General features: G+C 43.5%; 1 protein-coding gene across 1 annotated transcript in view; it reads right to left on the bottom strand.

The window, feature by feature from the left end:
* Nucleotides 1-8,694: 8,694 nt before the first annotated feature.
* Nucleotides 8,695-15,516, bottom strand: part of ANKRD50 (ankyrin repeat domain 50) — a 30,871-nt gene continuing 24,049 nt past the window's right edge. Inside the window, exons 4-5 of the mRNA XM_036242068.1 lie at nt 11,284-14,831; nt 8,695-9,920 (exon numbers count right to left, since the gene is read on the bottom strand). Of these exons, the coding sequence (XP_036097961.1) occupies nt 11,287-14,831 (3,545 nt within the window). The 3' untranslated portion in view covers nt 8,695-9,920; nt 11,284-11,286. The remainder of the gene's footprint in view (nt 9,921-11,283; nt 14,832-15,516) is intronic.

Below are 15,516 nucleotides of genomic sequence, written 5' to 3'. Positions count from 1 at the left end.
TGAATGAATCTCCCTGTGACTGAGACTAACTTCTGAGTCATTCTGTTGGAGGAGGAAGCTGAACCAGATGACTGGAGGCGAGACTGCTGGGAAGCGACCGATGGCCAGCTGGGTTTGGAAATCCACTGATCCAAGATAAATGTTACAGCAAAATCACTGTGTAAAGCAGAGACTGTAACAGAAATGAATGCTGTTCCCAGCTAACAGCCAACTGACTGAAAAAGTGAGAACTCTTAAACCAACCTGTGTGTGCATGTCCAGGCCTTGGGGAAGGTTTGAAATTGCCTTTTATCCATCGGAAATGCTGGGTCACCTTTAAATCTTCATTCCTAAGCATTCTCTCAAGAGTGTATTTCCCTGAAGTAGATCCTGAATTGCAACTTTCATGCAAGGAAGTTAACATTTTCCTTGAGCTAATAGGAAGAACTTCATTAATGTGAAATAATTTATTATTAAAGATTTAAATAGGGAGGAAATGTTTTAGATAAAGCTCCCCTAAAACTTTATAAAGGATAACATATACCTTGCTTCATGTAAAAACTTACATTTTAAAGTCTTGCTAGCTATTTATGGCCTAATTTAAAAAATGACCGAGTAGTTTTTCTTTCCCTTAAAATGTGTATTTTAAATTGTTTGGGTAGAAGCACCCACTTGCACTGGGCTGATGGCTTGGTCCTGACTTTCACTCAGTCTGCATTACTGTCAGCTTCAGTTAAAAAAAAAAAAAGTTTACCTTCAGATTGTGTTTTTACTTTATTTCTTTAATACTTACTTTTACCCTTAAGTCACTGATGTTTTTAAAGCGGAAACTGACAACCATTCCTTCGGAGAAGCCTTGACAGGCACGTTGCAGATAGAGGCAGGGTGACTAAGACGTTGTCCCCACTTGCCCGTCTTCTCCCGTTCAGGTCCCCAGGTGCGGCCCTTGGCCCGAGGCCCACACTTACAACGCTTCCGTCACTGCCATGGGAGCGGCCGGGACCGGCAATGACCGAGTTTGGCTGCTTTTCTCCCAGGAAGTACCTGGGAGCTTGGGCAGAGAAGGTGCCTTTATCAACAATGAGGCTTGATGGGGAAAATATTTCAAAACGTGGTGTCCAGACTTCTTCCATCTCGGGACGCCACGAAAGGCCCCAGTGCTATTGTGGGAACGCGTTCCACAGAACAGCCCCCTGCGTGCGGTGACTGTTCTGACACCAAGGCCATAGCATGAAGCTGGCTCTGGGCTGAATCCCAAACGGCGCGCTCCCGGATCCCCCTGTTCCTGACCTTCTGCATGAATATATTTATAGAATTCTTCCACTTCTGCCGAGCAGGCGGAGGCAGAGGCCGACACAATGCCCGTGCTGTCGTTGGTGCTCCAGGCCTGCCTGAGCCCTATGGCAACAGATGACAATCAGGGTCTGAGGTGTCCTCTTACACCAGCACCAGCAGCAACACCTGTTCTCTCTGAACCTGCAAAACCCAACTCTCCCGGCTCTGTGTCCCTAATCTTATCTTAGCCACGAGTCCCTTTGAACTTGTGTTCTACTGTCTTGGACATTGACCTTTTTCTTCATCTTCGATTTGAGTCAGACATTCATCTATCAATGTCTCTTTGTCCCTCTCAACTCATCCTTCGACGTTGTTGGTAGACAGTGCTGCATGGAGGTCTCAAGTTTCTGCCTGTCTTGTGACATCTTTTGTTCTGGACTACCTCCTTAAGGACTTTTTGTGTAGCAAATAACCTTGGAAATATAGTATCTCCCTTCAGTGCAGAGGGAAGATTTTTTTTTCCCCTGTCCAATGAAGACAATGGCTATCTTCAGGGCAAAGGTTTGGCAAGGTTTCTAGCAGCCCCTATATAAAACGGAGGGTTTCCAAGGCCCAGAGTCCCTTCGCTGTGATGCACACCACTGGGCATAAAGCACCCTCCGGACCTGCCTCTGCACCATCCCCGTGAGCTTGAGGACAGAGAACCAATGCACACGTGAAGCTCATGATGCTAACTGTGCTCTGAGTGATGGAGTCCTTTATTTCTGAGCCAAGGGTCATGTCTTCGACTGGCATCTACGAAACTGTGACAGGCTGATTGTGAGCTTGTCAGGGGGGTAAAAGCAGAGTCGTCACAATTCTTGATGTGCCACAGTTGACATAAGCAGTATACCTGGCATTTTCTAGGATTCATTTCCTTTTCCTAAATACACCCTGATTCCCTCTTGAGAATTCTGTATTCCTTATTGGATACTGTCCCAAGCATGTAATTAGATGGTCTGTCCTCTCCTACGTAAGAGAGAGGGGCATGACCCAAGCTCACCTCACTGGAACTTAAACAGAATGACCCAAAGACAATGAAAACAATTGGCATCCAATCATCCCTGCTCCCTAAAGATGTCTTTTCTGCTATTTCTGGACAAGTTCTTTCAGGAACCTATACTTTCATTGAACTCTGCCTGTGACCAGAACAGGCTACTCACATTTGTGAGCCTCTAATATCCTCAAGATACATTTCCTTTAGCTTGAGTTGGTTGCTGTTTCTTTCAAAGAAGTCTAACATAATCAGCCAGTGTGGGTCTCTCACCTCACAAGTAATAATGTGTTTTCTGTGAGTTGTGGGTTCCTTTTATGTATAGCATGATTGTCTTTCCCAGCCGTTTGGGAATTAGATATAAGACACCATCTCCTCTCTGGTTGTAAATCCAAAGCATTAATTCATTAATTTTACTCATACTTGCTGAGCACCTCTTTTGTACCAGGAAATGCTGGGGAAATAGCTGTGAACAAAAGAGAAAATGCTTCTTCACTCACAGGGTTTACAGTCTTATTCTATTCAGTGTATTTCTACTCTTTCTTTAAAAAGAGACTGTGAAAATACAAATCCTTTGTGGGCAGACACTTTACTTTTCTTGCTAATCTCTTTCTGCTATGGTGACTAAGAGGGATTAAGTGTTCAATAAATATTTACTGACTAAATAAATGATCTTACTTTCAATGAGAAGTTTTTGCCACTGAATATCTGCATTATGGGTCACAAACAATTGTCCAAGACAGAAATTAAAGCCATTAGAACCCAAGGGGGTGAGGAATAAGTTCGCTTTGTATTTAAGTGAGGCCAATATAATGGTTTTCAGTTATTATCAACGTGATAAATTCTCCATGTTCAATGGACACTAAAAATAATTCTTTATTAAATAAGAATTTAAGGAGAAAGTAAATATTATCATTAAATAGAAAAGGTCATAAATGTGAGGAATGCAAATTTAAGAAAATGTAGGCACAGAATTTAATCCAGAGTTTAATGAAAGCATTTTTTTTGCACAAATCAGATAAGATACAACTCATAACTTTAAAATAAGGCAGAATCAGAGTCTTGATTGATTGTTGTCATCTCAACTTTTCTTTTAGTCTTTGTTTTTGTTTTAAATCACATTTTCTTTTCATTTTCACCCTGGTACACTTTTCTTCTTTTATATCGCCGATTGTATTTCATTTAGAATGAGCTACAGAGTCAACTGTTTCCACTTCAGCTTCTATTAAAATTCATATCAAGTGAGCTATTTCCAGGTCTCAGACCAAATGCCTATTGGATTGCACCAGAGACCTCATAGTGGATTCTCAGAAAGGGGTGCATCAGGCAGGAACGCGGTGTGTCTGCGGTGTGGCAGGGTGCAGACAGCCCACACTTACTCTTTTTGCATCCCTGAAAACTGCTGGTTGTCCATGCTTGCTGGACAATTAAAGGATAAATAGGTATGTTCTCTTGACTTCAGTGCCATCCACGAAGTTCATCTTAAAATAAACAGCTGAATTCAACTCAGTTGTCTCTAAGACAACGAGGTCAGGTCAGGTTATCAGCTAAAAGCAATCCGTCAGCCATATATGTTTAACCTAATAAGCGATGACTAATTTGCCTGTTTTTCTCTTATATTCAATATAAATTGAATGAACAGAGCAGATGGGAAATCAGTGATAAGAAAATATGTACTATTTTGTACTGACTTTGCTCCCTCTTTGAGCTTGGTTAAGCCAAGAGTATGTTTTAACAAGTGACTTAAAATAGCAGAATTCAAATGTGTCTCACTACACAGCTATTCCTGAATGAAAAGAAAGTGCAATAAAAAGAATACATTCACACTTATGAACAAGACAATTTAAAAGATGCAAACACGAGTAAGACTCGAGTCCTGTCTAAACGAAGATTCAAGCGGGAGAACAGGAGACGTGTTTAGCACGACGCTGAAAAAGAACCATAAATGACACTATGAAATTTAACAGTTATTAAAAAGAAGTGCTCTCTGGCTTAGAGATGGGGACACAATCAGTGTGAGCAGAAAAATATAGCTGTGAAGGAGCATGGAACGTTCTAGCAATAGCAAACATGTCTGTGGGAGTTGGGAGCAGAGGGTTGGGTGCATGTCCAGTGCTGGAGGGGCGAGGACATGGAAGAAGTAGCAGCTGGAAAGAGAGGCAGTCATGAAGGGCTCCTAGTGCCAGGCATTCACGGTGCCATTCTGTAAGAAATGGGCAACGCTGCAGGTTTAGAAGTAGGGGTATACCATAATCAGAGTGATGTGCTGATAAGATAATTCATGGCTACATGAAGGACAGACTGCAAGGGACACAGGCTGAAGGCCAGTTGGAGTCTGCACTGTGATCGACTCCTGGTCAGGGCACAGACCTGGGGTGTGGATGTGATCCCTGGTTGGGGAGTGTGTGGAGGGCAGCTGATCAATGTTTCTCTCTTGCATAGATGTTTCTCACTTTCTATGTCTCTCTCTCTCTCTTTCTTCCTCCCTCCTTTCCACTCTTCCTCTCTTTAATCATGTCCTTGAGTGACGGTATATATATATATATATATATTATTCTTTTGTGACATACCATTGTATCAACTTTCACAAATGTATACCAAGAATAAGTAAAAGTTATAAATACTTAGGGGGCTTCTTCTAAATGCACTTTTTTAAGAATATGGTTCTCAGAACTTAGCTATATTTTGCCAGTGTGATAATGACAATGTTTATATAAGAGTAAAAACCTATCTTGGCTATTTAAATAATGCTGCAAAGAAAATAGGGGTGCATATACTTTTGAATTAGTGTTTTGGGTTTCTTTGAATATAGACCCAGAAGTGGAATCACTGGGTCATAAGGCAGTTCCATTTTTAGTTTTTTGAGGACCCTCCATTCTGTTTCCCACAGTGGCTGCACCAATCTGCACCCCTATCAGCAGTGCACAAGGGGTCCCTTTCTTCCACATCCTCTCCAACATTTGTTGACTTATCAATGATGGCCATTCTGACAGGAAGATGATATCTCATTGTTTTCATTTACATTTCTCTGATGATTAGTGATGTTGAGCATGTTTTCATATCTATTGGCCATCTGTATGTCCTCTTTGGAGAAGTGTCTATTTAGGTCCTCTGCCTATTTCAATTGGATCATTTTTTGGAGTTGTAAAAATGCCCATCAATAGAGTAGATAAAAGTTGTGGTTCATATATACAATGGAATATTACTTGGCCATAAAAAAAATGAAATCTTACTATTTGTGACAGTATGGATGGACCTCGAGGGTATCATGCTAAGTGAAATAAGTCAGACTGAGAAAGAAAAATACCACATGATTTCACTTATATGTGGAATCTAAAGAACAGAGTAAAGGAGAAAACAGAACCAGATTCAAATACAGAGAACAACAGATTGATGGTTGCCAGATGGGAGGGGGTTGGGGAATGGGTGAGAAAGGTAAAGGGATTAAGAAGTACAAATCTATCAATATAGTCACAAAAATATTCACAGGGATATAAAGTACAGTATAGGGAATATAGCCAATAGCACTGTAATAACTGAATGGTGTCAGGTGTATACTTGAAACATCAGGGGAACCAACACTTTGCATACATTGTCTAACCGCTATGTTGTACACCAGATACTACTAGAAAATAATATTGAATGTAAACTGTAAATGAAAACTAAAAAGAGAGAGTAGAAATGTAAACATGCAGTAAATTTCAAATTACTCCATTTTAATTTGAATCATTTTAATTTTACTATAATAGCAGCATACTCAAGCAGAGGCCTTCTCTTGAAAGTAGTTTGGTGCATATATTTGCATGATGACTGAAATTTTCCCAGAAATTCGGGAATCTAAGCCTTCAGTGTGTATCTCAGTACTATTAGCTGGACTCCCTCCAACTGCTAGAGCAAAGGAGTGAAAACATCAGTCATTGCCAAGTTCTCACAGTATATTTCTTTGGACCACCAGCTAGAAAATTCCATGTTTATTTAGTCAACCAGCCTGTTTTAAAATTTTTCTATGTAAATCACCCATTTGTGTTTAAACATTAAATCTTTTAGAATAAGGTTTCTATTAATTCAACAAACTTATAAAGAACATAAAGTAATTACTGCAGAACCCTGTAATTATCGTAAAATTACCTACCAGAAAAAGATCTTGGCCTTTTTAGAAACCCCTCTTTGGAGTAATAGCGCACACATGCACACGCGCGCACGCGCGCGCACACACACACACACACACACACACACACACACAGACACACACACACTTCCATTGTGCTCTGGTTGGGGAAGCAGAACATCATGAAGAACTGACTCAAGTTTACCGAGTGAAGAATATGTAGAAATTTATTTGGAAAATGAATGACCATGTTTGCAATAAAACTCCAAGATATCAAAGGCAAGATGGCCATAATATTCTCACGGTCAAGGAGCATACATGCACACAATTTATTGGATTATTGCAATTTCAGAGGCATGACACCGAACATGGTGAGACACAGTATAGTCACGAAAAACAAACATTAAGTCCTTGTGGAAGCTTTCGGAAGATTTATAGGCTAGATCTTTTTCTCTGCCTTCCTTTGGCAAGTTATCATATCTCATTTTTTCTTTGTAAAATGGTTCCAAATTCATTTGCTCAGTATTTATTTAAAATAAGTCAACGGAAATCAACTCCCATTTGTTTTGCTGTAAGCATGTCAGGCATGTTCTATTGGTTCAAGAAGAAAAGTAAAACAAGATATCCTCTGTAAAGCAAATATATTTATTATGCACTTTCATATACATAGGGATTTTTGCTTAATATAATACAAGGAATAAAATAAAACTTTTACAATGTGAAGTTTAATGTACATTTTAGGCTATTTACATACCCCAAACCAACGGAAAAATAAAAAGTATTTGTTTGCAACTACATTTGCTGAGACATGTTAATGGAGGACATTGAGCAAAACAAACATTTGCATAGCCAGACAATACCAAGAGAAGTATTTACTCCTGTTTTGTAAGTAGGAATCCTTTTTGGTGAAGACTCCGGTAGGGGTGGGGTGAGGGACATGATACTGTGCTAAGCAGTACACACTGAGCTCTGGTCAAACCTTTCCTACCAGATTCAGATTTTTATTCTTCATTATTGTAGCTTTTGTGACTTCCCTTTTCATCAGCTCATGACTTAGGGATGGACAGACTGAACAGTATAAAAACGTAAGCACACGGCACCAGAGGTGTGTGGTGGCACCAGGTGATTTACAAAATTTAAATATTTTCATTCTTAAAATAGCTATTGAGGAGTTATATTCGGGGGATTCTTTTTACTCTACTTAACAGATTAGAAGCCATCTTCAGCCACGGTGTTGAACCCGCAGAGCAACAGGTGCAGGTGGGCACCTCAGCACCCTCTCCTCGGCCGCAGGCTGGCTGTCCCTCTCCCACAGCACACAGACATCTGGAGGAATACTTACTGTTGGAAATCTCACTTTTCCAATAAGTTCTCTTCCTACCAGCTGTCTCAAGTGGTAATATAATATGGGTATGAAAACATTTAGGTCTTTGAAAAACATAAATCCCTTATGTAATGAGTCATATCTTTGACCTTTGGCCACAAGGTGCATTTTTGTAAAAAAAAAAACAAAACAATAAAATTAAATAAATACAATTCCAATAATTCAAGGTTAATAGAAAAACTGGCAGCTTTCAGGGTTCTCTTTCTAAAAAAAAATACACCTAATAAGAAATTAGCTTCATCTTCTCTAGTAATGTAAATGTACTGTCTCTGAGATATGAGTAAGATTGGTTCTCTTAATAGTGTGTGTTCATAGTTATAGAATCATTAACACTTCTAAGGCTACTTTGCAAGAGTCCTATTAAGTGTATTTAATAAATGTCCCATAGGGACAAAAATTCAGTACTTGAAACGTTCACATTCGAGATCTCCATATTGCCACGTCACCTCAATAGCGACTGAACTTAACGCATTTCCTACTCCTGATTATGAACTGATGACACGAACAAAATGAATTTCGCTGACTTTTAAAAAACAAAAACAAAATCAAAAGCCTTACACAAGGATTCAAGTGAAACACTTATCCAACCAATGCCACGTTTCTATTTCCGTGAACAATGCACCACACGTGTCCTTCATTGAAGATGACAGTACCGACCTCTGTGACTAAGACATTTCCTAAATATTCTTTTCCAACAATAACCAGTTTTGTGCTGAATCTCCAAATTCTCTTTCCTCATTCCTCCTCCTTATCAACAGGACACGGAAAGAATAGAATTTCTGGATCTTCTAAGATTTTCAGGGCTTATTTAAAGATCAAACCCACACCCTTGGCTTCTAAATACATCCTAACCGGTCCAGACATGCGACACCTCAGCCGGTTCCACTGGGCTGGAGTCCATCCAGGGGCCACGGCTGTGGGTCGCACGCTCATCTGAGCCAGTCAGCTGTTTTCCTCGGTCACGGCCTCATCCTAACCCGGGATGAGACTCAGTCAACCCGCGAGCAGTTGTCCAAAGAAGAAAACAGGAAAGAGTATGTGGACAAAAAAGTATCGTTTATGAAATGCCAATAAAAAATACTCATGTGCTATGACTGCCAGGTCCGTAGTGTCATCTGTGAAGGTCAGCACGTGTTACATTCATCGAGAATATTCATCCAACTAACCACTAAAATTCACCCAACAGGTTGTGAGGGGGGCCTTTTCCACCATGCGGTGATTTCCAAAACAATGGAGAGAGGAGCCAGCGTTCACACGGGTACACTGTTTTTATTCAACCGGACGGCAGAGATAAGGGCAGTCAGTGACTTGCTAAAGGATCCAAGGTTCACCCTCAGGGCGACAGGGCATCTCCCCAGGACACAGGCCGCCGTGCCTTGGGAACCCCGTCTTCGGGCTGTGGAATGCCCAGCGGGGGGTGAAATGGCACCCCAGGGAGTGAAACAGAACTTAGTTCTGCCTAGTCTTCTTTTCTGACACCGTTAGCCAGAGATTAGGAGGATTCTACTGGGAAATCCAAATTTAAACTACTTAGAGCAGCTCCCTAAAATACTAGAAATTATTTTTAAATCTGCGAAGAAACCATTTTTCTTCACCTCAGTGGCATTAAATAGAAACTCTTTTTAAACCAATGTGGAAGGTGTGTGTGAGTATAAATAGCTGCATGATTTATTTGACCGAGTGACATTTTTAAAGATCCAGGAAACAAGCCACACGCCACAGCAATGCAGACGGGACTGGAGCAGGCTTCCTCCGTGGGCCACGAGAGAAACAATACACACGAGGAACACCGCCTTTCTCAGGTCTCGATCATGGCACATGCACATTCATCAAATCGGAACTGAAAATACTTCACTCAAATCGTTTCAGCTTTTATCAGGGAACTGCAGTATATGTCTGCATTTTTTTTTTAAAAAGTGCTCATTCTTGTGTAGTGAATACAAAGCACACAAACTGAAACGGAAGCACGAGGGTCACACCGAGAAGGCAGCCTTGCTATTAGGCACATTACAGTGAGGCAGGTAACTGAACTGCAGGATCACATTCGTCACTGTTTTCAGCGATCAACAGGCATTCGGGTTCCATCCAGCAGCTGAAGAATCACTCCGATCGCGACGTCTTCTGTCTCGCAGAACAGGAAACTAGTGCAAAAGTAAAAAACATTAATTTCCATATCATACTTACTATATAGCTACATATAGTGTGAAGACTCTCTAAGATTATTTATACTTATGTGAAGAACTAAGTAGACTAGCTGTTAGAGATTCATTTTCTAACTAGCTGTTAGAGATTCACTTATAAATCACTTTTAAAGATACCACAAAGTGTTTACCTTAATGCATGTGTTTTGCTATTTAATATACGTATTTATATTTTGTCTTTACAAAAGATTTCATGACAATTGGAGAACAGTACCATCAGAACAGTACCAACAGTACCATTTTTAAAATAAACAACATTGAGGAATGAATTAACTACTTTGTACGTGTTATTTTTGAATGAGATTTGGCCAGTTGTCCCTCGATTCACATGGAAGGATGTTTATTATGAGAAGGTTTGGGAATTTATTTATGATAATGTGACACCTAAAATACTGTATCTCCAAAGACAAAAGAAGCATAAGAGAGAGATCTCCATTTACTAAAAGAGTACAATTTTGTAGAAAGATAAAAATGATTAAGTAGGCTTGGATAAATATACTTGTAGTAAAAGTTAGAAAAGATTCCTAATGACATCTTTGATTTATCTCTAATATCGGAAATGTGCTTCTAAAAAAAGTATCGATAATATAAAATCATCTATTTTCCCATTAACTTCCCTTACATAATTAACGAATCATCTATTGATGTGGGAAGGAAAAAGTGTTTTTATTTCATAAACATGCCTTTATTTTTGAGGCTTAAACATTTATTCTTGTGCCTAAATACAGAGGATGCTACTGACTCTCCTGCTGGGACAGCCTCTCATCACCTTTCCACGTCTGCGCCTGGTCTGCGAACTACTTGGAAGAGTCTTAAGAGACTGTCATACTAAAAATTACCTTTTGCTGATTAAACCGTTGACTCCTTCCAGGTTGAAAACTTAGGAAATTAACATTCATTATCTATCTACTAAGCATGACAAACACTATTTTATTCAAACCAAGAAGTGAGGGTCACAGAAACAGCCCCTCTCTCTGTTACCACCAAAGAACGTTTAAGAGGGAAAATGACTCCTCTACAGGAAGGAACTCTTAATCTGAGATCCATAAATAGTACATTCATTCATTCATTCATTCAACACACTTTCACTGAGAAGCTACTATAGGTGCAGGCAGCATCCCAAATACATGGAGTACAGCAGTGAATGAAACAGACAGGCATCCCCACCCGCACAAAGCTTGCATTTAAGCTGAAAGGAGACAGATAAGCCCAATAATAAATAAAACATATAAAGTATGTGAGATAGTAGGTACTTGGACAGGGAGGGGCAGAGCTCGAATTCCTCGTGCTAACGACACCCTACCTGTTATAACGGCGTCTCCTTCTTGTAGTTGAAGCCAGGGTCAGAGCCGTCGATTTGAAGCTTCAGGGCTTGTTTAAGGCTCAGTTCCGTCTCTGATGAAGGGTACCCTTCCAACACCTCTTGATGCCCTCTGTCTGGTATTGTCCGTGGCACTGAAACCCGCCCGAGAAACACCTGGTTGCTCTGGAGATGGTAATTTGGGTTTGTCATGATTCCGTTTCTCTTCTTCTGTTCCCCGCTCTGCTGGTGAATAAGAAACTGCTGCTGAGACCGACCCACTTCCTGCTGGGCGGACGGTATCACAATCTTGCACTGAGACTCTGCGGGCGACTGTTTGGGGGGTGCGCTGGACCCGGGCTTGGCTGCAGGCCCTCGTGTGTCGAACTGAGTCATTTCGTACTCCAAAACCTTGGGCTGTGAATTATTCTGTTTGGCCTTTTTCCCAGCTGACCCGGATTTGCTGGAATTTTCGGATTTGCCCCCTTTGTTTGTTTTCGTTGACTTCAAACTGGGCTTGACTTGACTCCACTCGAACTCGCTGCTGGGGGAGCGGTGGCCCTGTCCCAGGGACTGCGTCGTGGAAGACGGGGACACGACGGACTGCCGGCTGCGGCTGCGGGGCAGCGAGTGCTGCTGGATCTGCTCGGTGAACGACAGGCCGTGGAAGCTGTCGATGGGCACCGTCTGCGCCGTGGCGGTCGACGAGGTGGTTCTCAGAGACGAGTTCTTCGAGCTCTTCAGGGAATTGTTGGACAAGGACGACTTCTGCCGATCGACCGTGGAGTCCGGCGACTCGGAAGGGGAGCTGAAGGCGTGGGCCGGGCCGCTGGGCAGCCCACGCAGGGGCGGCTGCACGTCCCCGGCGCCCGTGCTGCCCGAGCTGTTCGACTTGATCGTCAGCGACTGCAGCTTTGAAGACACTGACTGTAGAGGCTTCTGCTCCATGGTGTGAACAGGAGACGGGGAGCAGCCATTCAAACTAGATGCACCATATTTTTCTAATAGTTTAATGATCTGAGAATGGCCGTTCTTGGCTGCGACCCGCATGGCGGTGCGTCCAAACTGATCGGCGTGGTTCGGGTCGGCACCGTGCTCCAGGAGCACCTGCACGACGTCCATGTGCCCCTCCTGGGCGGCGATGCAGAGCGCGGTGGCGCCCTGATTGCACGTGTGGTCCACCAGGGCGCCCTGCTCGATCAGGAGCCGGACCACCTTCCCGTGGCCCTGCCAGGCCGCAGACTGCAGGGCAGACCGCTTCTCGTTGTCGGCCGCGTTGATGTCGGCGTGGTAGGCGAGCAGAGCCTGCACCATTTCCAAGTGGCCCTGCCAGCAGGACACGTGAAGAGCCGTCCTCCCTTCGGCATCGCTCGCTTCGACGTTCGCACCGTTTTCTAAGAAGTACTCGGCCATCGTCAGCTGGTTCTCCAAGGCCAGGATGTAAAGGGTGGGCCTCCCGTCGGCGTCTTTGTAGTTAACGTCAGCCCCGTGGCTGAGCAGCAGTTCCACGATGTCCCTGTGTCCTTCCAGGGCAGCCACGCGCAGTGCGTTCCGACCGTCGTAACCTCGCTGGTCAATGTTGGATTTATTTTCCAGCAGTATCTGGACACAATCATAATGACCCTCTTGCGAAGCTAGTATGAAAGGTATCCGTCCATCATTATCAATCTCATTCGTTCTAGCACCTTGTTCAATAAGCGCCTCACATATTAACCTGTGACCTTCGAAGGCTGCCATGTGCAGAGGTGTCCACCCAGCATCATCTCTGTGGTTCTCATCCAAGCCTCTGTCCAGCAGAGTACGGACCACCTCGACGTTGCCTTGGGCCGAGGCTATGCTGAGGACTGTCCTCCCTTCGCTATCAATGCTATCCACGGCTGCGCCCCAAAACAGCAGTGTGTTCACGACGGAAGCATGGCCCATGGAAGCAGCTGCTAAGAGGGGGGTCCGGCCGTTGTTATCGGTGTGGTCCACATCCGCGCCCCCCTCCAGGAGCAAGTCCACCACGTCGACGTGCCCTTCGTAGGCGGCGACGAGCAGCGGCGTCATGCCGTCTTTGTCACAGTGGTCTACCGCAGCACCTCGGTCGATCAGCAGGCTGACGACCGACGCGTGGCCTCTGCTCGCAGGCACGCAGAGCGCAGCTACAGAGAGTGCCGTCCGGCCATCCACGTCCTCATGGTCCACCTCTGCCCCGTGGTCCAGGAGGTGCTCCACAATCTCTCTGTGCCCCATGTAGGCCGCCGCGATCAGAGCGGTCCTGCCTTCGTTGTCAGCCTTGTTGACCTCAGCACCATGCTGCAGCAAGTTCAGGACAATGTCCTCGTGTCCCCCCCACGCGGCGGCTCTCAGCGCCGTCCGGCTGTCAGCATCTGCACAATCCACTTTCACGCCAGCGTAAAGGAGCGCAGACACCACCTCCGTGTGACCACCCCACGCAGCAGATCGCAATGCCGTCCACCCGTCCTGATCAGTATGATTAATGTTTGCCCCACACCCAATCAGACAATTAACCACCTTGGTATGTCCCTGTCTAGCAGCCAGGGTCAGCGGTGTGTGCCCGTGAGCATCTTCTATCTCTAAATCGGCCCCCCTAGAGACAAGTAAATTCACCACGTCAAGGTTGCCACTGTACGCAGCGTTGGCCAGTAATGTTCTCCCAGAGGAGTCGCACTGATTCACCGAAGCTCCGTTGTCTAGTAAGGTCCGAATGGAGTCCTCTCTCTCTAAGGCTTGACGGACTATGCAGGACGTGCGGTCGTCTTCACTGTTCACGTGAGCGCCGGCTTTGACCAACAGCTGCAGCACTTCTTGTTCCTTGGGTATTAACGTCGACAGGGAGTCTCTGACAGGTGTGCCATTCCATATCATCCACAGAGCTAACTCAGCTGGCTCCAACTGTAAGTTTGAATTAATCAAGTGCAATGCAAATTCTTGTGCTTCCAACGGTGTTAGATTCTTGGCTTGACAGGTATAACTCATAGCCAACATCCGGTGTCCTTCTGCTGCGTTGCACAAATACTTCTGCGTGCAGTGTTTCACATCCAGAAGCCACTCTGCAAAGCTGTAGTGGAACAGGATTTTGGTATTCCCTAGCCCGTCGACAAGGAGTTTGGAGAGCACGTCTAACTTGCGCTGGAAGTCTTCCAAGGTTAACGACATATTTTTGGTCCATACCGCATGATATAATTCCGTTGTGGTCAAAGGTCGGCAGGCTGCAAGAATCACATTCAGAATCGGCTGGACCTTTGCAAACTGCTTTCTCACAAAAAGTCTTTGACACAGCCAGAGATAGAGACCGTTCAGAGTCCCTGGGATGTCGCGGATCTCTCGTAACATAATAAAATTTTCTACAACTCCATCCAGAACCCGTTCGAGATAAAGAAAGCACCCACTGCTTTTAATGTGCAACTGGTTTAACATCTCTGCAGTTTCTTTTGTGAGGTGTTGTCGCAAAGCTTCTTCTTGATCTAAACGATGAAGAATATACTGTTGAACATCCTTAACAATATATGCCTTCCGAAGGTCATCTAAACTTATTTTTCGGAAACCTAGAGAGGAGACAAAAAGTGGATATTATCATTGGAAAAGGGCCGCAGAAGTTGCCCTATATGCCAAGAGAACATCTTCAGTATATAACAAACTAGTAAGAAAATAAATCAATGATAAATCAACTAGTTCTAAGAAATCGATACCTGTTAGTACATAAATCAGTTTTCTTTGTCACCTATAAAGAACACATTGGTGGCAGAGAAACGATTTCTTTTTTTCTTTATTGATTTCAGACAGTCTTTTTTTATCCTCACCCGAGGACATTTTTCCATTTTTTGTTCAGGTAGAGTGGGAGGGAGAGAGAGGAACAGAGAGAGAGAGAGAAACATCGACGTGAAAAGGACACATCGAGTGGCTGCCACCCGCACAACCAACCAGGGCCGGGGACAAACTTCAACCGAGGTACGTGCCCTTAGCAGGAACCAAACCCAGGTCTCTCAGGACCGCAGGCCGACACTCTAACCGCTGAGCCAAACTGGCCAGGGCCAGACAGTCTTAGATACATATCCATAAAAGCATGTTAAGAATTTCTGAACTCTCAAATGATTAGAAAAGCAAGTTGCAGGAAACATAACAAGTAAGATATGTTTGTTTTTACAACTGACCTTTTTCACATGAAAAATTTATATATTTCCATCTGCATAACTAAATGTATATTAGCTTTAATTAGGGGACTGAGACTCA

Source organism: Molossus molossus, unplaced genomic scaffold, assembly GCF_014108415.1.
Source record: "Molossus molossus isolate mMolMol1 unplaced genomic scaffold, mMolMol1.p scaffold_m16_p_4, whole genome shotgun sequence".
In the NCBI taxonomy this organism is placed as follows: Eukaryota; Metazoa; Chordata; class Mammalia; order Chiroptera; family Molossidae; genus Molossus; species Molossus molossus.
This window is presented reverse-complemented; position numbering and strand designations above follow the sequence as displayed.